At 66.1% G+C, this 19,440-nt stretch overlaps 7 protein-coding genes across 7 annotated transcripts; 4 read left to right on the forward strand and 3 right to left on the reverse strand.

The window, feature by feature from the left end:
• Positions 1–2,585: 2,585 nt before the first annotated feature.
• On the forward strand, positions 2,586–4,311 carry EMIHUDRAFT_107537 (hypothetical protein; the record flags this gene model as incomplete). Its single annotated transcript, XM_005757237.1, has 3 exons — positions 2,586–3,473; positions 3,534–3,683; positions 4,258–4,311. 3 exons carry the CDS (start codon positions 2,586–2,588, stop codon positions 4,309–4,311), a joined length of 1,092 nt encoding a protein of 363 aa, XP_005757294.1.
• Positions 4,312–4,491: 180 nt separating this feature from the next.
• Positions 4,492–5,085, reverse strand: EMIHUDRAFT_220660 (hypothetical protein; the record flags this gene model as incomplete). Its single annotated transcript, XM_005757238.1, has 1 exon — positions 4,492–5,085. One exon carries the CDS (start codon positions 5,083–5,085, stop codon positions 4,492–4,494), a length of 594 nt encoding a protein of 197 aa, XP_005757295.1.
• Positions 5,086–5,722: 637 nt separating this feature from the next.
• Positions 5,723–6,118, forward strand: EMIHUDRAFT_220661 (hypothetical protein; the record flags this gene model as incomplete). The annotated part of the gene is made up of 1 exon (XM_005757239.1): positions 5,723–6,118. The coding sequence occupies one exon, from the start codon at positions 5,723–5,725 to the stop codon at positions 6,116–6,118; it is 396 nt and encodes a 131-aa protein (XP_005757296.1).
• A 2,523-nt stretch (positions 6,119–8,641) lies between these two features.
• Positions 8,642–10,693, reverse strand: EMIHUDRAFT_453773 (hypothetical protein; the record flags this gene model as incomplete). The annotated part of the gene is made up of 6 exons (XM_005757240.1): positions 10,120–10,693; positions 9,899–9,938; positions 9,770–9,817; positions 9,604–9,702; positions 9,346–9,414; positions 8,642–8,698 (listed from the first exon to the last, which is right to left on the reverse strand). Coding segments are annotated over exons 1-6 (864 nt in total), but the record flags the coding sequence as incomplete, so codon positions are not given.
• Positions 10,694–12,197: 1,504 nt separating this feature from the next.
• Positions 12,198–12,581, forward strand: EMIHUDRAFT_220664 (hypothetical protein; the record flags this gene model as incomplete). Its single annotated transcript, XM_005757241.1, has 1 exon — positions 12,198–12,581. One exon carries the CDS (start codon positions 12,198–12,200, stop codon positions 12,579–12,581), a length of 384 nt encoding a protein of 127 aa, XP_005757298.1.
• A 313-nt stretch (positions 12,582–12,894) lies between these two features.
• Positions 12,895–13,896, reverse strand: EMIHUDRAFT_107539 (TauD/TfdA family dioxygenase; the record flags this gene model as incomplete). The annotated part of the gene is made up of 1 exon (XM_005757242.1): positions 12,895–13,896. The coding sequence occupies one exon, from the start codon at positions 13,894–13,896 to the stop codon at positions 12,895–12,897; it is 1,002 nt and encodes a 333-aa protein (XP_005757299.1).
• Positions 13,897–15,735: 1,839 nt separating this feature from the next.
• EMIHUDRAFT_107540 (hypothetical protein) lies at positions 15,736–17,543 on the forward strand (the record flags this gene model as incomplete). The annotated part of the gene is made up of 2 exons (XM_005757243.1): positions 15,736–17,104; positions 17,242–17,543. 2 exons carry the CDS (start codon positions 15,736–15,738, stop codon positions 17,541–17,543), a joined length of 1,671 nt encoding a protein of 556 aa, XP_005757300.1.
• Positions 17,544–19,440: the final 1,897 nt, after the last annotated feature.

Raw genomic sequence — 19,440 nt, forward strand, 5'->3', positions numbered from 1 at the left:
AGTAAGGACTCCGCACCTGGCGGGTTGTTTTCTCGCCAGTGCTCGAGGAAGTGGTGGAGCCGGCGCTCAAGAAGTCGTTCGTGCAGCTGGCTGAGGCAGGCCACAGCCCGCAGGAGCTCATCGACCAGGCCTGGGCGGAGGCCCAGGAGGACGGGCGCTTCGGTGGCTGCGGCCTCGGCGGGCACGCACAAACGACGGATGCGAGTATGCAGTCACCAATATTGTGTGCATTGCCACCTCTGTGAGAGCGGGGCAAAGCGGGATGCCTTCGATAGCTCGAAAGCGTTCGGGCTCCTTGCTGCCTCGGTGGATAGCTCGCAGGGGCTCGACCGCCATGCAGTGCGATACCTCCGCCGCTGCGCCGCCGGTGCCGACGCGCTCAGCTCAGCGTCGGGATTCCTTTGAAAGAAACGCGCGAAGTGATTGGGTGCTCCAACGCGTTTTACTTTGGGATCGGCTCGAACCCCGACGCGGATCGCTCCGATGACCCGGACCGAGCGGGATCGCTACAAGGAGTGGGAGGCTGCAGAGCAGGAGCGGCGACCGCTCAACCGAGGGACCCCCGACAACAAGGTGGAGGCCATGAGAGGCAAGTCTCTCGGGTGGACTGCACTCACGGCTCTCGCTCTCAAGCTGGCAGTTGTGGCAGTGCTCGCGGCTGGGCTCGTGCTCAAGCGAGTCTACTACGACGGGCGCCGCCAATGAGCCGCCGAGGCTTCTATTTGCAAGCATGCCAGTACGCTAACGCATCAACAATATTGTGTGCATTGCCACCTCTGTGAGAGCGGCAAAGCGGGATGCCTCCAATAACTCGAAAGCTCAAGAGCTAGATGCACTTCACGGGCAGCGGCTACGCGCTGTGTGTCGTGTATTCAATTCTGAGGTGAGACACCTTGCTAATTCGAGCTAGCCTGTCCGTCCCCACGTGCGAGCCCCACGCGGCCCGACACACTGGCCAGGCCACGCGACGCTGGTTTGTTTTGAGCAAGGCAGACACACACGTGACACATCGCTCTCGGGCCCAGACATCCCGCACACCCTCCAGTAGTACGAGCCCACCCCGGCCGGGAGGCGGACCAACGTTGACCGCTGCGCAACGCGGCGAGAGTCGCGCGCCCGACCCCCGACGGCGCGGGGGGGATGGTTTGAGAGAAGAGAGATGTGTGACGCAGCGATACATACGCGTCAGATCACGAAATCAACTTTTCCCGAACCCAGGTCCCAGCCAATGCTGTGGCGGGCTCGTAGCACGGCAGCGACGCCAGCGGCAGCGCGCGCCGGCCCCGCCGGGCCCGCGCCGCCGCAACCTCTCTCCTCCCCCGCTCCTGGTGCGGCGGCTAGCCGGGCGGCCCGCCGGCGCAGGAGCTCCGGGCCGCGCTGCCACCCCTGGTCCCTGGTGGCACCGGCGGCCGCGCCGAGGCCCGAGCGAAATCAGCCCGCGGCAGCCGACAGGAGAGAGAGGAGTGTATGTAGAGAGAAAGTGCGGACGATTGCTCGACCGCCACCCTGATCATGCTGAACAAGCTCCTTTTGTAGCTCGATCGGTCACACCGCCATCACCGCCGACGTCTCACACCTCACAGTGAGACGATGGAGAGGGGGGGGCGACACACTGCTTCAGCAGCGTGCACCTCGATCTCCTATACCTGTTTGTTATGACCCCCCCGACGTGAACACTGACCCACCAGTGGGCGAGTGGGGAGGGCGATTCGCTTTCCCCCTACGCTTTCCCCCTACGGCCGTACATACTTCCCCCCCCCCCCCCGAGGGGGCGAGGGGGGTGCGTCGAATTTTTCTTTTGAGAGCGCCTTCGTTGTTAATAGTACAAACCCAATGGTCCCTTGCGAGCGGTCCTTCGTCGCAGTCGCACACACGCACACGCCGCGCCGCACCGCGCGCCCGCCCACTGCCCCGCCCAGGCGGGAAAGAGATGAGGAGATGGGACAGCAAAGGAGGAGCACAAACACGTATGGGAGGGTTCAGTTGTGCGCCACGCTGCCCGGCGTCTCTCACTTTCTACGAATCAAGTTGGTGCCGGATCTGCAAATTTACGATCTGCGCGCCGCTTAGGTGCGTTCGCCTCCGCCATGAAGCATGCGTTCTCCGTCGGTGCAACTTGACCCACACGTCCGGGAGCGTCTGGATAGCAGACTGCCGGAGACAATCGCGCTGCGCGTCCTTCAACCAAAAACAGGGGGTCATCCATTGAGGCAAGCGCCTGCTTCTACCCCAATTAATGGCCAAATCGAGCCCGAGTGACGACGCGGCGGGCCCGTTGATCGGGCACGTGTCCCCCTATTAGGGGGAGGTTGCCCGTCCCGAGGTAGTCAACCAGCTTGTCGATGCATTCATTCAGCGGCACCGTAGGCGTAGCCCTGGCTGATGAAGCGGCCGTCGTAGCCATCCACATGGATGGGGGGATTTGGACTGAAAGTAACCTTCAATTGAGAATTTAACTGAAAACAACTCTCTCTCTCTCACAGCAGACAGGCTCGACACAGGTGCGGACTGGCGCGTGCTAGCACTATCACAGGAATTGAGAAAACGGCCAAACTTGCACGTCCCGCCGCTTGAAGTGGGCGTCAATGCCGGTTATGCTCTTGCTCAGCTCGGCGGCGACCACAGAGCGCCACGGCACGCATGTCAGAAAACATCCGGCTCTCTTGCTCGCACCCAGCTTCGCCCTGCGCTACAATAGCAGCACGCCATTCCTCGGGCTGCAGCGCAACAGCACCCGTCGCAGCGGCAGCCGGCTGCAGCGAGGAGATTTTGTTCAGTGGATCGGGCTGGTGATCGCCATCGTAGCGGCGCTCTTTGCGGAGGAGCTCGCCCTCGGCGGTCGGCCCGACATTCAGGTGAAGCTAGCCGTCGGCTGGCTGCTCGGCTTTGGAGCCTTTTGCGGGCTGGTGCTTGGCTGCATCGGCGCGAGGGAGGGGTGGGAGACGCCAACACGTTACGCGTCCATCATGCTGCTGAACATGCTGCTGTCGCCAGACAATCTCGTCGTCTTCATGATGTTCCTTAAGCACTCGAAGCTGCCGCTGCGCTGCCACCGGCGAGTCATCTCAGACGGCTTCATCTTTGCCGCACTGCTGAGGCTGGTCACGATGCTCGCCACAGGGAAGCTGATCGAGGCGTTCGCTCCGCTGCAAGTGGTCCTCGCAGCGGCGGTCTTCGCCAAGGGTCTTCAGATGACGGCGGGTATGTGCAGCCACCCGACCGAGAGCGAGGGCGAGCCGGAGGCGGAGGAGCCTGAACACCATTGGGCGGTGCGATCGCTGCAGCGCGTCCTGCCGGTCCGGTGGTCGGCCGACACCGACGACCTCTATCTCGCGCGCGACGAGGCTTCTGGGCGGCTGCACATCACGCGTACCAGCGCCCTCATGTTCGCCATCGGCTGCTCCGACCTCACCTTCTCCTCGGACAACATCACCGCCGTGCTCGCGCTGACTCGAGACCCGTTCACTCTCTCGGTGAGCAAGACCGAGACTTTTCCTCTACCCATGCTGTGCCAACGACCGGCGTGTCCGCAGGTGACAATGACCCTCTCAATCCTCCTCCTCCGACCAGTCTACTTTCTTGCCGCAGCCTTCATCGACCACCTCGACGCGCTCGACGCGGCGCTCGGAGTCATCCTCATCTTGATCGGCGGCAAGCTGCTCCTCGGGCAGGCGGGCGTGGAGGTACCCGTGTGGGCAGTGGTGAGTGCTGTGACGGCCTGGAGATTGCTTGTGATGTGTTACATCGCTTGCAGCAGTCGACGAGGCGCCACAGCCGCAGAGGGTGGAGAAGAGAAGCAGCAGAAGGGTGGGGCGGACGATGAAGGGGCCTGCGACTCGCCAGACACGTCTCCACGGCCGGCCATCAAGGGGGAGCTGAGGGCGGCCAAGGACGTCGAGAAGGACCATCTGCTCGCATGCTAGTGAGTCGGCTGAGCGGAGTTCGTTGCAGTCTCGGATCGAGCGACGAGCCGCGGATAGACAGCAGATCGACGCGTGAGTGAGCCGTCGAGCGGGTCACACGTGACACGTCTGCCATGTGTCTGTGAGCACTGTCACACCACACAGACCGTCGAGTCTCGAGAAACCCGTCGCCCGTCTCTCCTGACAACTCCTGACTCCTCAGGCACCTGATACAGGACTCCTGTGTCACAGCGCTCAGCGGGGCCGTGTGCGTCCGAAGCCCTGAGCGCCCTCGGCCCGGACACTGGTCACCGCTCTCACTGTCTGGGAGTGTGACTCGTGACTGTCTTCTCAGGCACAGAGGCTGAGAGCGGTCTTAGTTCTTACCGTCTTTCGGCCACACACCTAGGGCCTGACCGTACTGTACCATTTTGCCTCTAATATACATGCAACCACCCTCTCCACGACAGTCTGGCAAGAGGACTGTCGCTTTTGCACACGCACGCGTCTCTTTCACGCGTCTCTCACTCTCTCTCCACACATCGTACATGCAGCGACCAGTAGTCGTCAAATAGGGAGGGAGAGGGACTCACGTCAGACCAGGTGGGAGCCAGCGGCTCGGAAAGTGCTCCTCGGACTCGCAAGACCCGGTCTCGTCGTCGTCCTGCTGATCTTGCGTCAGCGGCCGAACCGTCGACGACGGCACTGATAGCGGCGGTGGGAAGCCGCTCGACGAGGAGCTGAGCGGCGGCAGCAGTGACTGCATCGGGACGGATGGAGGAAAGGCTGCGCCAACAACTGCGGGTGTCAAGCGCAGGCGGCCCGCGAGAGAGGTGGCCAGCTGCATGGCGGCGTCGTCTGTCAGGTGCGGCACCTCAGCGGCCGGGCGATCCCGGCCCTGGGGACATGCCGAGCAGTATATGCGTTTGAGCTTCATGATCTTGCGCGCGTCGGTTCTCGTCAACTCCGGATACTGCTGCCGCAGTCCCTTTATCGTGAGGGAGCACTCGCTGCAGCCAACACAAATCCGGTCGAGCACCAAGAGCAGCGGATGGATCCCGGGCGGATGCTGGTGGTGCGCAGAGCTAGGCCGCTCCGCCGGTGCGGCGAGGTGTGGCGAGTACCGCACACACGGAGCGCTCTGCCCGCAGTGAAGCGAGGGCGCAGGGGAAAGGTCGGCCATTTTGCGGATCGTGTGCAGGCTTCATGCACACACGGAACTCCGGGGTGCCGTCCGAGCACCCTGGGCACAGGTTCTCGAGGTTCTCGAGGTGGATATCCTTTGGCCGCGTTGGGTAGCGAGGATTGGTGTAACCCGAGCCACGGAGGCGTGTTTTCTGGCGGCCGACCGTCAGTGCACGGAGTTGCCACTTCTCCGACTGCCCCGGCTAGTTCCCGAGGTCCTGGGCACAGAGTTCGGAGCGTGAGGAGACAGAAGGAGCCCAATTGCGCAAACAGTGTCGACAGAAAACAGGTGAGCCTTTGAGGAGAGAGAGGGAGGTTTGGTCCCAGGGGCGTGTTTCTGACGGAGGCGGCTGCTCCGCCCCATACCGCGTTGGTGTCCAGTCCGAGCCTGAGATTAAGGGGAAGCCACTCATTGAGAAGGAGAAAGAACTCGATAGGCGACGGTGGCGTCCTCCGACACCTCTCCTGGGTCACTTGCAAGCAGTAATAGAATGTATGTATGTGTGTAGGAAGGTGAAGAACAGCCAGGCTCGGACTGGACACCAACGGGGATGGGTGGACGCATCCCACGAATAAAAGAAACACGTGTTTGGTCAGGACACAAGCAGCAGAAGCGTGCGAACCTTCATCAAGCCATGCCTGCTCTTCTTCGGCGTGCAGAGTCCACCACCTGTGTCCTCGCTCTCCGCAGCCCCAACAAACGCGGTTTTGGAGCGCTTGATGACATGCGAAAGCCGCCGACCCTTCGCCGGGTGGCGTCGCTCGACGCTTTCGAGCGCCACGTTATAATTCGCCTTTCCCGCACGCCTGAGGGCAGCCCCTCGCCGTACCCGCCGTCGGCCCCGTCGCTGCGCGCTCAAACGATGACGACCATGCCGCCGCCGATGAGCCTGCCGCCGCCGCTCGCGTGCCCTCTGCCAACCGCACCACGGCTCAGCCCGACGCTCAACACTCGGCTCCCTGCCTCCCTGGCACTACCTCCGCCGATGTTGCGCGACCGACAGCCGCTGGTGCCGCTCGCGGTGCTGTGATTGCCCGCTGTCGCCTCTTGTAGCTGCTGTGCACGGCGGGCGCTTGCCTGCCGGGCTGATCGATTGCCATCACACTCTCCGGTCTCGAGAGTCGCCACCTGCTAGGTGCGGGCGCCGCGCTTTTGGGCCGTGTATCCTCACGATGTACATGTGGCATGTGTTGCTCTCGTCTTGCGAGCGCGTCTGTGTGCTGCTGATATGTATCCATGCTTCAGATCTCGAATAGTCGAAAATCACACCGACCGCGGCCGCGCCGCGCCGGCCGGCCGGGCCGCCGCGCGGTGTGCTTCTCTCTGCGCCGGCACGACGAAGCGGACGATCGACGGATGAGGAATGTCCGGCACGCTGGAGTGTGGAGAACGAAGGGGGCCGCTTTCTCTCCCTGCAGGCGGCTCTAGTCGGGAGGGAGGGGCAGGCGACCGCGCCCGGACTGTATAAGGTAAGGTAAGGTAAACGTCTCCACACACACAAAGTGGTGGGGCAAGGGGGGGCGACCCTCGCATCTCCACGCCCGGGACACGGGCAGGAGCCCCACGGCATTCAAAGTGCAAGCACCGGCCCGGTGCCGTGGGTGAGCAACCTGCACCCCACTCCTACTCCTATAACACAACCCCCACAGCGTGGTCGTCTACGTGTTCAGAAACACCAAGCAGCGAGGCGAGGGTGAAGGGTAAGGGGCTGTGTGGGGCTATCTGTGACCATCTAGCCTGGGGGGTAGCAGGAGGGGGGGGCAGAGGGTAAGATATGGGTGAGGCCAGCTACAAGTCGGACGCCCTCCCGTCGTCGGAATAATCCTCGGAGCGGTCAGCGTCCTCGTCGTCGTCCTCGGTCTGCATCGCGTCGCCAGCCGTGAACCTGAACACGGCGTCGGCCGGCGCCGAGGCGCCGGCGGCCGTCATCAGGTGCATGACTATGCGGTCGCGGTATGCCGCATCGATCTCTCCGTGCTCGGCCAGCTCGTTCGCGAGCCAGTCCGAGGCGACGGTCGTCGCCACGGTCCCCTGGGGAACTGTGGCGTACACCTTGCTGGGGCCGCGTCGATACCCGTCGTCCCTCTCCGGGGGCAGCGAGTATTCGACCCCCATTTTGGACCCGGCCTGGCTGCGCGCCTGCGCAGCTGCAGACCGCAGCCCGGCCATCACGTACTGGATGTTCTCGCGCAGCTGCGCCCGCGGGGCCTCCGCGCGCTCGGCCTCGCTCGCGGCGCGCTCGCCAGCCTCCGTCGCCCGGCGCGCCTTCTGCCGGTCCTTCTTGGCCTTGCGTGCCGCGGCTCGAGCCGCGAGCTGCTCCTTGGTGGGCTCCTTCTTCTTCGGCGCGGTGCGCTCGATGTACGAGCGCTCCGCCGCCTGCACCGACTCGCGGTCGCCCGCGGCCTTCTCGTGCTTCAGGTCGACCTCGATGGTCGCGTAGCCAGGCCTTATCACCCTGACACAAGACGCACCGAACAGCCTTGCGACACTCACCGCGTCCTCCAGTTGCGCGCGATCGGAGCTATTCCAGCGTCCGCTGCGCATCCCCGGCGGCACGACGGTGGCCGGCGCTTGCGCGCCAGCCCCGTCCGCCGCCGGGTCCGCGGCCGCGGTCCCTGTCATAGCTACGCGCGCCATGGAGAACGGCGGGCACTTGCGTGTGATGGACTGTATACATTTCATCACAGCACACAGGAATTTCACAAGAGACCTATGAGCTATGTCCCACCCCGCTGCTCCCCCGCCCCCCCCCCCCCCCCCGTCCCGCCCTGCTGCCCGTCGAGTAACCCCCATTGCCGTAGCACCTCAAACACGACGACGGTCGCGGCGCTGGCCACATTGAGCGAGTTCTTCACCCCAAAGGTCGGGATCTCGACGATGCCGTCCACGGCGGCCAGCACGTCCGTGTCGACGCCGATCTGCTCGTTGCCAAGCACAAGGGCGACGCCGCCGGGCGGAAAGGCGACCGTGCTGTAGGCCTGCGATCGCTCCGTCGTCTCCATCGCGTACACGGCGACTCCGCCGGCCTAGTACCATACCCTCCAGAGTCTCGAATCCGGTATGGGCACCGTCCCGTGGCTGTAGGGTGAGGACGCGGCGACTCCGCCGGCCTGCAGCGCGCGGACGGCCTAAAAGGAGATCGACGACGGCGCTGAGGTGGCTCGTCCTGCAAACGGGAGCGTAACGGGTGGGTCCTGCAGAGGGAGTGGTGAGGTGAGGTCAGGTGAGGCCAGGTACACTTCTCCACACACACACGAGGTGGTGGGGCAAGGGCCAGGCGGCCCTCGCGACTCCACGTCCAGACGTCAGGAGCCGCACGGCATTCAAAGTGCAAGGCCCGGTGCGCGTGGGCGAGCGGTGTGTGTGTGTGTGTGTGTGTGTGTGTGTGTGTGTGTGTGTGTGTGTGTGTGTGTGTGTGTGTGTGTGTGTGTGTGTGTGTGTGTGTGTGTGTGTGTGTGTGTGAGTGATGAACAGACGAGAAGGGCCGGTGCGCTGTGAGCAGAGAGAGTGAGTGCGCTGGGGTATGAGAGAATGAGAAAGTGCTTTGGGAGCAGGCCTGAAGCGTCGACTGTGCGTGGCGCGTCGGCACCGACTCGATCGCACCAAAGGCCTAAGATACGGCCAGGTCAGGTAGACTTCTCCACCATCCCTACCCCCACGGTCACCGAACCCACACCGAACAGCGGTGGAAGAAAAGACGGCAACAGCAGATGCGTGCATGCTCGCCCCGCGGCGTGGAGTGTGCTGACCTCCCTCGCCCTGAGTGTGCTGCGGTGTGCGTGCCCCAATCCGAGTGTGCTGCGGTGTGCGTGCCCCAATCCGACGCACATCGCGGCTCCTCCGCATCTAGCCTGGCCCCCGTGGTGGGTTCGGGTACCGTGGGGTAGGGGAGGGTGGGTTCGGGTACCGTGGGGGAGGGGAGGGTGGGTTCGGTTACCGTGGGGTAGGGGAGGGTGGGTTCGGGTGCCGTGGGGTAGGGGAGGGTGGGTTCGGTTACCGTGGGGTAGGGGAGGGTGGGTTCGGGTACCGTGGGGTAGGGGAGGGTGGGTTCGGGTGCCGTGGGGTAGGGGAGGGCAGTCCCTCCCACCCCCTGGCGAGCAGAGGCACACGCACGCTCTCTCGAGGTCTCTGGGAGCAGAGCCCGGCGAGTCCTCGAGAGAGCAAAGGGGTCCTCGGAGAGGGTACCCTGGGTGGGCGGTGCCTCTGCCTGGCCTCTACTCTCCAGTCTACTCTCCAGGCACATCTAGCCACACGGGCCGTCTTCGCGAGCTTCGGATTGGGCGGGTGCGGCGTGAAGCCGCAGGTGATCACCTCGGCGCAACGCGCCTACCGGGGAGGGATTGCGGAAAGGAGATTGCGGGAGATCCCGCCGGAGATTGCGGGAGATCCCGCCTGAGATTGCGGGAGATCCCGCCGGAGATTGCGGGAGATCCCGCCGGCGGGCCCAAGCTCTGTCTGCAGCAGCACCGGCCGGGCGCAGATGCGGAACGCCTCTCCCCGTCTCTAAACGCGCGCCGTGTCGGCCGTCCGGAAAATTGAGCCGACGTTGTACGCCGACCGGACATTGTCAAGTACCAAGTGGACGCGATGCGCCGGCAAACGCACGCGGCCTGCGTCGATCGCCTAATCTCGGGCAATCTCGGGTCATCTCGGGCAATCTCGGGTAATCAGCGCGGCGCGCGTCGACCGCCGCGTCGTTGTTGCGCAAGTACGCGGCGGCCGCCGCGGCCTAGTACCACACCCTCCGGAGTGTCGAATCCGGTGTGGGTTCGGTCCCGTGGCTGTAGGGTGAGCGAGTGTGGGCGGCCGCCTGCTCGCGGAAGAGGTGGAGTATGTGGTGGGCGGCGCGCCTACGTACTCATGGGGAGATATGGGGAGAGATGGGGAGGTATGTGGTGGGTGGCGCGCCTACGTCCACAGAGAAAGAGCTCCGCTCAAGGCAGGTGCGCCTCTGCTAGTGCCTGAGCTGCTCACGCCACTACACTTGCGGGTCCCCGAGCCATGTGCGTGTGCGTCTGTGCGTCTGCGCGCCTCGCTGCCGGCAGCAACGCCTCGCCGTGGACGTCCTCCGCCCACCGCGCCACGAACGTCTCGTACACTCGGCTCGCAGGCGACGGCTCCTCCGCCGTCTCCAGCGCGGCGACCGCCGCCGCGTCTGCCCCGCCCGCCGCGAGCGCCGTGCGGAGGGCTGCCTGCGCAAACGCCTCGCCGCCGGCCGCGCCGCGCTGCTGCTCGAGCAGTGGGTCGGCCGCCTCGATGCTCACGTCGAGCACACCACCCTCCCACGACGCCTCCGGATCGCCGTCGCCGAGGACGAGCAGCCGGGCTGAGCACGGCAGGAGCGGCGAGCCGTCTCTCACGGCAAGCGAGACAGTTTCGCCCCAGAGCCGACGCGGAGCCACGTCGCACGCCGGACCAACCGCAAGGATCGCCGGGTCGATGAGGGCGAGCCGGCAGCCGGATGGCGCGCGCACCGTGGCCAGTGCACTCGGCACGGGCGGCAGCGCGGCCACGAATTGATCGGTGACGTCATTCCACCCCGCGGCGGTGCCCGGCACGTCCACTGTGCGTCGCAGCGACATGCCGGGCTTGAGGCTGCATGCCGCGCCAGCGAGGACCAGGAGAGGCACAACCATTTCCCGGCTGCTGCGCGGCTCGAATGGCGGCACACGCCGGTAGAACGCGGCTCGAATGGCGGCACAACACGTCCGCCGATTTTTCTTTCTTATTCTCTCGGTGGCACCTCCCCTCCACACGCTTGGGCGAGGTGTGCGTCCCCTCCTGCTCCGCGTTTGTTCTCGCGAAAAAACCAATAGCCAAAGAAAGAAAAACAAACCCCACAACCGATGAGCGGCGCCCTCCCAACGCAGCTCGCCGACCTGGCGGTGGGCAAAGACATGGCGGTTCTCTTTTGGGGGCATGGGCCGATAATGCTCGCCGACCTCGCCGTGGGCAACCTGGCCTCGCTGCACGCCTTCCTCTCCGGGGAGCAGACGCACGGCACGTCGCTCGCGGCCCAGCTCGACGCGCGGCTCGACACCGAGAGGCAGGACACGCTGCTGACCTGGGCCGCTCGCCACGGGCAGGCCGGGGCGGTGCGGCTGCTGCTCGAAGCCGGCGCGAGCGTGGGGGCCGCTGACGGCGACGCCGCCTCGGCTCTCGTCCTCGCGTGCTGGCAGGGATGCCTCGAGTGCGCCCGGCTGCTCCTCGAGGCCAGGGCAGCGGTCAACCAAGCTGCTGCGGGCGGCTCCACGCCGCTGCTCGTTGCGTGCGAGGAGGGCCACGTCGAGTGCGCCCGGCAGCTTCTTGAGGCCAGTGCGGCGGTCAATCAAGCAGACGATGGAGGCTTCACGCCGCTGTACGTTGCGTGCGAGCTGGGCCACCTCGAGTGCGTGCGGCTGCTTCTCGAGGCGAGCGCGGCGGTCAACCAAGCAACGACCCGAGGCTCCACGCCGCTGCTCATCGCGTGCCAGAACGGCCACGTCGAGTGCGCCCCGCTGCTCCTCGAGGCTGACGCAGCGGTCGGCCAAGCCAATCAGGAAGGCGTCACGCCGCTGCTCATCGCGTGCGAGAAGGGCCACGTCGAGATCGTCCGGCTGCTTCTAAAGGCCGGCGCGGCGGTCGACCAGGCCGATGATGAAGGCGCCACGCCGCTGTTCATCGCGTGCCTGGAGGGCCAGCTCGAGATCGTTCGGCTGCTCCTCGAGGCTGGCGCGGCGATCGACCAGGCCGATGAGCAGGGCGCCACGCCGCTGTTCATCGCGTGCCACCATGGTCACCTCGAGGTCGTCAAGCTCCTCTCCTCCTACGGCGCATCCCGCGCCGCAACGCCGCCCTACGGCACGCCGGAGGTGCTCGCAAACCGCCGCGGCCACGCCGACCTCGCCGCTTGGCTGGTCGCCAGCCGCGGCTGGACGCCGCTCCAGCATCTCGAGGCGCTCACCGTCGACCGGGCGCGGGCGCTGCTGCGCGGCGGCGCAGACTCTTCAGCCGGCGAACCGTCGGCCCTCGAGCGGGCGCGCGTCCTCTGCTCGTGGGGCGAGTCGGATCCGACCGCTGCGGCCGTCGGTTCCACAGTCACGATCCACTCTCTCGTCTCGCGGCCCTCGATGAACGGCAAGGTCGGTGTCGTCGTTTCCGCGCATCCTCGTGGGCTGCGGAGGTGGCCTCCGCAAAGGCCTCCGGCAAGGTCGGCCCCGTCGTTCAAATTGAGCGTGGCGGGCGAGGCTTCTGGACTCCTTCTTGAGCCGGCCAACTTGCAGCCAGCGGCCGAGGCGGTGGAGGTGGGCAGGCTCATCCTCAAGGCGGCGGAGTGGTCACCGCAGTCGCACGCGCTCTTCCCAACAGCGGCTCGCAAGTGGGCGGTGGAGGTGATGCGGCTGGGCTACCTTATCGCGTGGGACGAGGAGCGCTTCGATGGCCGCGAGGGAGCGGCTCCAGAGCTGGCGGACATCTGGCGCAGCTTTGTGCTGCCAAGGGTGGTGGTGCGATGACGGCACATTATGTGTTTTCTTCGTGGCGCCAAACCCCGTTCGTGCATGATTGCGCGCGCGTCGACATTGCTCTGTCGGATACCGTTTCTTCTTTCTGTCACGGACACGGTGGTGTCGTCGCGGTCGGTGCGCACCTCCACCCCTCCACACACTTGTCACTTCTCACTTGGGCGAGGTGTGCGTCTCCTGCGCCGCACATGGGGAACGCATTTTTTCTTCTTTTGGCACAGTATATGAGCGGCGCCATTGATTCCCTCCACTTAGACTTGCGCCACGCGTCCTAAAACCTCTAAAAAACCTTCCAGGCCCTAGCTCACCGTGCCCCATATATGCATCCGCCCGACCGACCAGGGCTCGCGCTCCGCATCCTTGCCTGTGAGCGGTACATCTCGCGCCGATTGATGCCGTTGTTCTCATACGGGAAGCCGTGGTGGAGGACTTGCGTGTTGTCCCAGATGAGCAGGTCGCCGAGCTCCCACGTGTGGAAGTACGTGAACTCGGGCGTCTCTGTCGTGTGCGCCAGCAGTCTCGTCAGCAGCACCCTCCCGTCCTCAGCGCTCTCCATCCCCTCCACTTCCATTGCATGCGAGCCCAGGTAGAGGAGAGCGCCGCCGTCGAGCAGATGTGTCGAGAGCATGGGGTGGCTCACGTCGGGAAAGAGGGCAAGATCCTCCTCGGTCCCCTTGGCAAAGTCGGCGATGTTGCGCACCGACGCGCGGATGGAGCAACGTGCTGCCTCCTCGAGCAACGAGGTGGACAGCGTGGCGCGCGCAGCGCGCAAGTCGGCGAATCCGGTCTGGCCGCCCGACGGCGGCAGCGCAGCGCTATAGAGCATGGACATGATGTTATGCAAAGGCGCCTGCCAGAATTGGCCATCCTGGTGCCAGTACGTCCCGAAGACGCCTGCAGGACTCTTCCAGCTCCCGTCCGCCCAAAAATTTGTGACGCGCTGGATCGCTGGTTGGTTTGGCTCTGGGTCTCGGCCCTCAAAGCTCGGCGGCAGGATGATCGTCTCGCCAAGCATGCCAGTGAATCTGACCTGTTCGGCGCGAGTGAGTTGCTGGCCTTTGATGACTATGATCCCGTGCGCACGAAGCGCGTCCAGTACCAGCCCCGCGCCCTCCTCGTCCAGCTCGCGCACGTCGCCAACGTCCACGACCGCTCCAAGCCGCTCTGAGCCACCACGCATCGATCCCTGCCGGTGAAGCGCGCACGGAAATCGCGGTGGAAGCGCACCGAAAAACTCTGTCGTTCCCAAGCGCTCTGCAGACGACAGAGCGCGCGCAGCTCGTGCCGCTGCGAGGCGGCCGACCATGGGGGGAGGGAGGAGAGGGCAACTGCGGGTCCACAAATTTTTTCCGAGCAATTTCGCGTTTTCTTTTATCTTTCTCGCTCCTTCTTTCGAAAACTTCGGCTCATTTCTTTAGAGGAGACAAGCAGCCTAGGAGACAAGCAGCCTAGGAGACAAGCAGCCTAGGAGACAAGCAGCCTAGGAGACAAGCAGCCTAGGAGACAAGCAGCCTAGGAGACAAGCAGCCTAGGAGACAAGCAGCCTAGGAGACAAGCAGCCTAGGAGACAAGCAGCCTAGGAGACAAGCAGCCTAGGAGACAAGCAGCCTAGGAGACAAGCAGCCTAGGAGACAAGCAGCCTAGGAGACAAGCAGCCTAGGAGACAAGCAGCCTAGGAGACAAGCAGCCTAGGAGACAAGCAGCCTAGGAGACAAGCAGCCTAGGAGACAAGCAGCCTAGGAGACAAGCAGCCTAGGAGACAAGCAGCCTAGGAGACAAGCAGCCTAGGAGACAAGCAGCCTAGGAGACAAGCAGCCTAGGAGACAAGCAGCCTAGGAGACAAGCAGCCTAGGAGACAAGCAGCCTAGGAGACAAGCAGCCTAGGAGACAAGCAGCCTAGGAGACAAGCAGCCTAGGAGACAAGCAGCCTAGGAGACAAGCAGCCTAGGAGACAAGCAGCCTAGGAGACTTCATTCATCCTTAGGGGGGGGCATCACAGCCTAGGAGACATCACAGCCTAGGAGACTTCATTCATCCTTAGGGGGGCTTCTCTTCACAGGTGCCTTTTTGGGCCGCATAGGCCCCCATTAGGGCCCCTTTTTAGGATTCCTTCGGGCCAGATTCGACCCCAGGCCTTTGGGGATCCTTGCAGGCACCTTTCCCGCTCGGCTATTTGGCCCCACCCCCGCCCCACCGGCACATGCAGCGCCCAAAGTAGGCGTCGACGTTCCAAGTCTCCGCGTCCTCAACCAGCTCTGTGTTGAGTGCTGGAGGCGTCCCTGCAGGCACTGGTCTCGAACCGAGCCGGTAGCGCCTTCGTCCGGGCCCACGGCCGGCACGCCATCAAATTTGCTCGCCGATTCCTTCCGCGCGCTCGGCCGCCACCGCGGCGCCTCCGAGAGCGCCTTTTCGACACGCTGCAGCGGCGGGCCGCGGCACCTCGACACACCGCCTATCGCGCCGCCTCGAGGTGCTCCAATCGTGCACGCGGGTCGGCTCGGCACGGTGCGTGCGAATTATCGCATGTATTCGCACTCGCTGCGCCACGTATCTGCCTCTGACGGCCCGATACGCCACCCGAAGCGCCACCGGTCCACACACGCGGGGCTGCGCGACTCTCTCGCGGCCCACCGCCCTCCCACACGCCGTTCGACCTCCACACAGGCGCTTACTCGAGCCTCGCCGCGCCGGCGGTCCTGCGCGTCCAGATCTCGGCTACCGACTCCCGCCACGCACCAGCTCTGCTCCTCTCCCGCGCGCGCCCGGCTGCTGGCATGGCGAGGCGAGTGAGGCTGGCGCTCTGCGACCGGTGGAGCGCCGCGCGGGCAGCGCACTAGCCTCGCACGCACCTCTCCACTGCCTCTGAATTTGTTTGTTCATCTCAGCTCAGTCCTCAGAGTGTTTGCGCGTCGCGTGCGTGCGTGGTCGATGTGGTCTGTGCCGCTTCCTTTGAGGTGTGTGTGGTTTGACCCAGTGTGTGTCACTAGACACTACACCTGTGCGTATACGTGTGCCAGTAAGGCCGACGCATCCGTATAATGTGGAGGCAGGTGCGGCTGCGCCGCAAGACCTCTCAGCCCGTCAGTTACAAACCCTCTGGGCGACCCTCGCCATCCCTCTCGCTTGTCCAGGGGATGTGCGGGGCATGAGCCGCTGCCAACTGTGCGCTGCTAAGACTCCGCCGCGGTCTCGAGATCTCGTGCCTCTTGACCCCGCGCTAGGCGGTCTTCTGCCGGAGTCGTTGCAGCCCTACGCCGACGAGAGGTGGCAAACGCTCACCGGCGGACCGTGCGTGCCTACGGGCCTGATCCACCTCGCAAAGTGCAAGAGGAGGGTGCTTAACGCGCAGGCCAAGGAGGCAGCACCAGAGGCGGAGGGCTTGCGACTGCACCTCTCGCACACCAGTAGCACCGGGTACAGAGGAGTGTGGCGGCTCGCCTCTGGCCGATTTGTGGCGCACCGGGACCGTGCGCACCGGAGGACGATGCGCCCGGCGGACGGAAAGAAGGCGTCCATCGGCTACTTCGACACGGCAGTGGAGGCGGCGGTGGCGTATGCGCGGGCGGTCGGCGAGGCGGCGGCGGCGGCGGGCGAGGCGTCCGACTCGGACGAGCGCGAGCCAGGCGGCGAAGCTGCGGCTGCCGAGAGCAGCGACGCGGGCGAGCCAGCCGAGCGCCAAGCGGCGGAGGTGGTGGCAGAGGCGGAGGGCTTGCGCTTGCACCTCTCCAGCAACAACAGCACCGGCTACAAGCGCGTGTCCAAGCAGGCCTCGGGCCGCTTCAAGGCGCAGCGCCAGGGGTATGTCACTATCGGCACCTTCGACACGGCGGTGGAGGCGGCGGTGGCGTACGCGAAGGCGGCCGGCGAGTACCAGCCTCCTGCTCAACCTCCTCCGATAGTGGCGACAGAGGCGGAGGGCTTGCGTCTGCACCTCTCGAGCAGATGCAGCACCGGCTACTTAGGCGTGTTCGAGCACCGCTCCTCTGGCCGCTTCGAGGCGCGGCGCAGTGTGGACGGAAGGCAGGTCACCATCGGCTACTTCGGCTCGGCGGTGGCGGCGGCGGTGGCGTACGCGCGGGCGGTTGGTGAGGCGGCGGCGGCGACGGCAGGAGAGGCAGGGCCGTCGGCAGCGGCGGCAGGCGAGGCGTCCGACTCGGGCGAGGGCGAGCCAGGCGGCGCTGGCGGCGAGGCTGCAGCCGGCGAGAGCAGCAGCGAAGAGGAGGAGGAGGCTGCCTCGACGCCCCTCCGAGCTCCGAGCTGCAAGACGCTTGGCTGCAACCTCCGCCTCTGGCACGAGGGGCCTTGCAGCACCGCCGTCACAGGCAAGCGGGCGCGAATTCTCACCGACAAGGCGCGGGAGGCGAAGCGAGGCAAGGGCGGCGGCGGGCGGCGCGGCGGCGGCGGAGGCGGCAGCAGCAGCGTGCTGCTATCACCCTCGAGCGACGGCGCGCCTTCGCCGCCCGACGCAGAGGCGCTGAGCGATAGCGACGAGGTGGAGGAGGTGGCGCCGCCGCGTCAAAGCTCCGCCGCCGCCGCTCCTTCGCTCGCAGGCGGCGACGTGCAAATCTCCGCCGCATCAGGCGCTCCCAAGCCATACCCGTCATGACTTCTGTCAGATGCACTCTCACCCTCCCTTGCTTGCGCCGCACAGGCCTGCTGCCCGAGCATTTGCCGCACCAGCGGGCGCTCTGCCCACTCCATCCCTTCCATGCGGCCGAGAGGCCGGTCGCGGCGCCAATCGATGGCAACGAGGCGGTTTGCCCCAACTGCTATTGCTTCGCGTGCGACGCGCCCGTGTCCGCGTGCCGCCACTGGCGGGGCGGCGAGCCTAGGGTGCCGGCGCACTGCAACGCGCACGCCGACAGCGCCGAGTGGCGCACGCATCGCTCCAACGCCAAGCGGCAGCGCACGCGGGCGGCGCGGGCGGCGACGGACCCGCTCGGGCTGGGCTGATACTATCATGTCTCTATCTTTGGGCAACACTGTGTGCATCTTAGCAGCGCTGACACGCCGCACCCTGGGGCCGTGCCCGCGGGCCGCGCAGTCAGTGCGGCGCTCAAAGTCAAACTCCAAAAACTCACCAAATATCCCTAGAGCATGTGGGGCGCGCGGGCTTTTTTTTATGTTCTCCCTTCTCACGTGTTGTTCAATTGCTCTCGTAGGTTGAGTCTGGCCCTTTCAGGGTTCACTCTACGATTTTCGTTGCGGCTCGTCGCTGTGCCGGGGATGGCGCAAATAGAAAAAGAAATCTGGCGCCGGCCAAGCGACTCACAGGACACAGCCCTCCAGCCGAGCAACTGTGTGCGAGACACCGGCCAGGGCTCTACGACCTACGTGACCTGCCCCGCGCCCCAGCGCTGCAATCCCAGCGCGGCTAGCGGCGGCGCGCGAAGGCGCGCATTCTCCTCGCGGAGCGCGGCGTTCTCCTCGCGCAAGGCAGCAACCTCCTCCCGCCCCGCCTCGATCAGCGAGCGCACCTCGTGCCGCTGCGCCTCGAGCTCGCGGATGAGCTCGACCTGCGCGCGAGCCGCGGGGAGCGGGGCGTGAGTGCGGGTCGGAGGGCTGTCATGTGAGGGTGGTGGCCGCAGCGGTGGGAAGGGGGGGGGGGGTGGCGAGGGTGGCGGCGAGGGCGGTGGAGGTGAGGGCGGTGGCGGCGAGGGCGGCGGCGAGGGAGGAGGCGGCGAGGGCGGCGTCTCGGTGGAATCTCGGCGAAGAGCCGTCGTGGCGAGACGACCTGCACGACCGCGCATCTCTTTGAGCAAACTCGGAAGCCTCGGGTCATCTCGGGCCATCTCGGGCCATCTCGGGCCATCTCCGAAGGCCTGCACTGCGCGCATCTCCTCGCGCAAACTCGCGCGCAGCTCGAGTAGCGACCCGTCGAGCGCCGCCTACAGGAAGGTTTCAGGAAAGCTCCAAGAAAGCTCCAAGAAAGGTCTGGAAAGGTCGACGGGCAGACGTCGAGCGCCGCCAGAGAGATGCCCGCACCACCCTCGGCCAAAGGGGTTGCTCCGGCGGCGGCGTCCGCGGCGGCGGACGCTGCGGCCGCCGCCGCGGCCGCCGCGGCGTTCGCAGCGGTCGGCGAATCGCAATCCCGAGCCGGCGCGGGCGGCGGGTGCGGCGGTGTCGGCGCGGCGACGCTTCGCGCGGCTTCCTTGAGCCAGTCGGGCGTCGCGCCTACTTTCCCTCGACGAGGTCATTGTCGCTCCCTTGCCGTAGCCGTGGCGCGGCATCTGGCAGCGCGAGCGCCACAGGCACGAGAAGCACGCGCCGCCGCCGCCGCCGCCCCACCGCCCGCCGACACGACTCGCGGGCCGGAGCTGGCCGGAGACATGCCGACCGTGGCGGCCCAGCGCGCGGGATTCGCCACCGCCGCCGCCCCTGCGGCCGGCTCCGCCTCCGCCGCGGCACCGTGCGCCGCCACCGCGGCCGCTCGCGCCGGCGGCGGCGCGGATGCGCGGAGCAGCGGGGAGGAGCTGATGCCGCCAAAGGATGGCGACGGGCGGGGCGAAAGAGAGCCGCCCAACAACGCGCCCGAGCAGACCTCCCGGGGGGTCCCCTCGGCGGCGGCGGCGGCGCCGACGGCTGCGGCGGCGGCTGCGGTTGCGTTTGCGGCGGCGGTTGCGGCGGCGGCGGCGGCGGCGGCGGCGGCTGCGGCGGGCGGCGTCGTCGCAGCCTCCGCCGCAAACGCAGCCGCGCGTACCGCGGCAGCCTTAACTGCCAACGACGCCTCGGCAGCGGCCGAGGGCAGCTCGGCGGCGGCGTCGGCGGCGTCGGCGGCGGCGTCGGCGGCGGCGTCGGCGGCGGCGGCGTCGGCGGCGGCGGCGGCGGCCGGCCGCAGCAACGGCGTGGC

This window comes from Emiliania huxleyi (genome assembly GCF_000372725.1).
Source record: "Emiliania huxleyi CCMP1516 unplaced genomic scaffold EMIHUscaffold_92, whole genome shotgun sequence".
NCBI lineage: Eukaryota > Haptophyta > Isochrysidales > Noelaerhabdaceae > Emiliania > Emiliania huxleyi.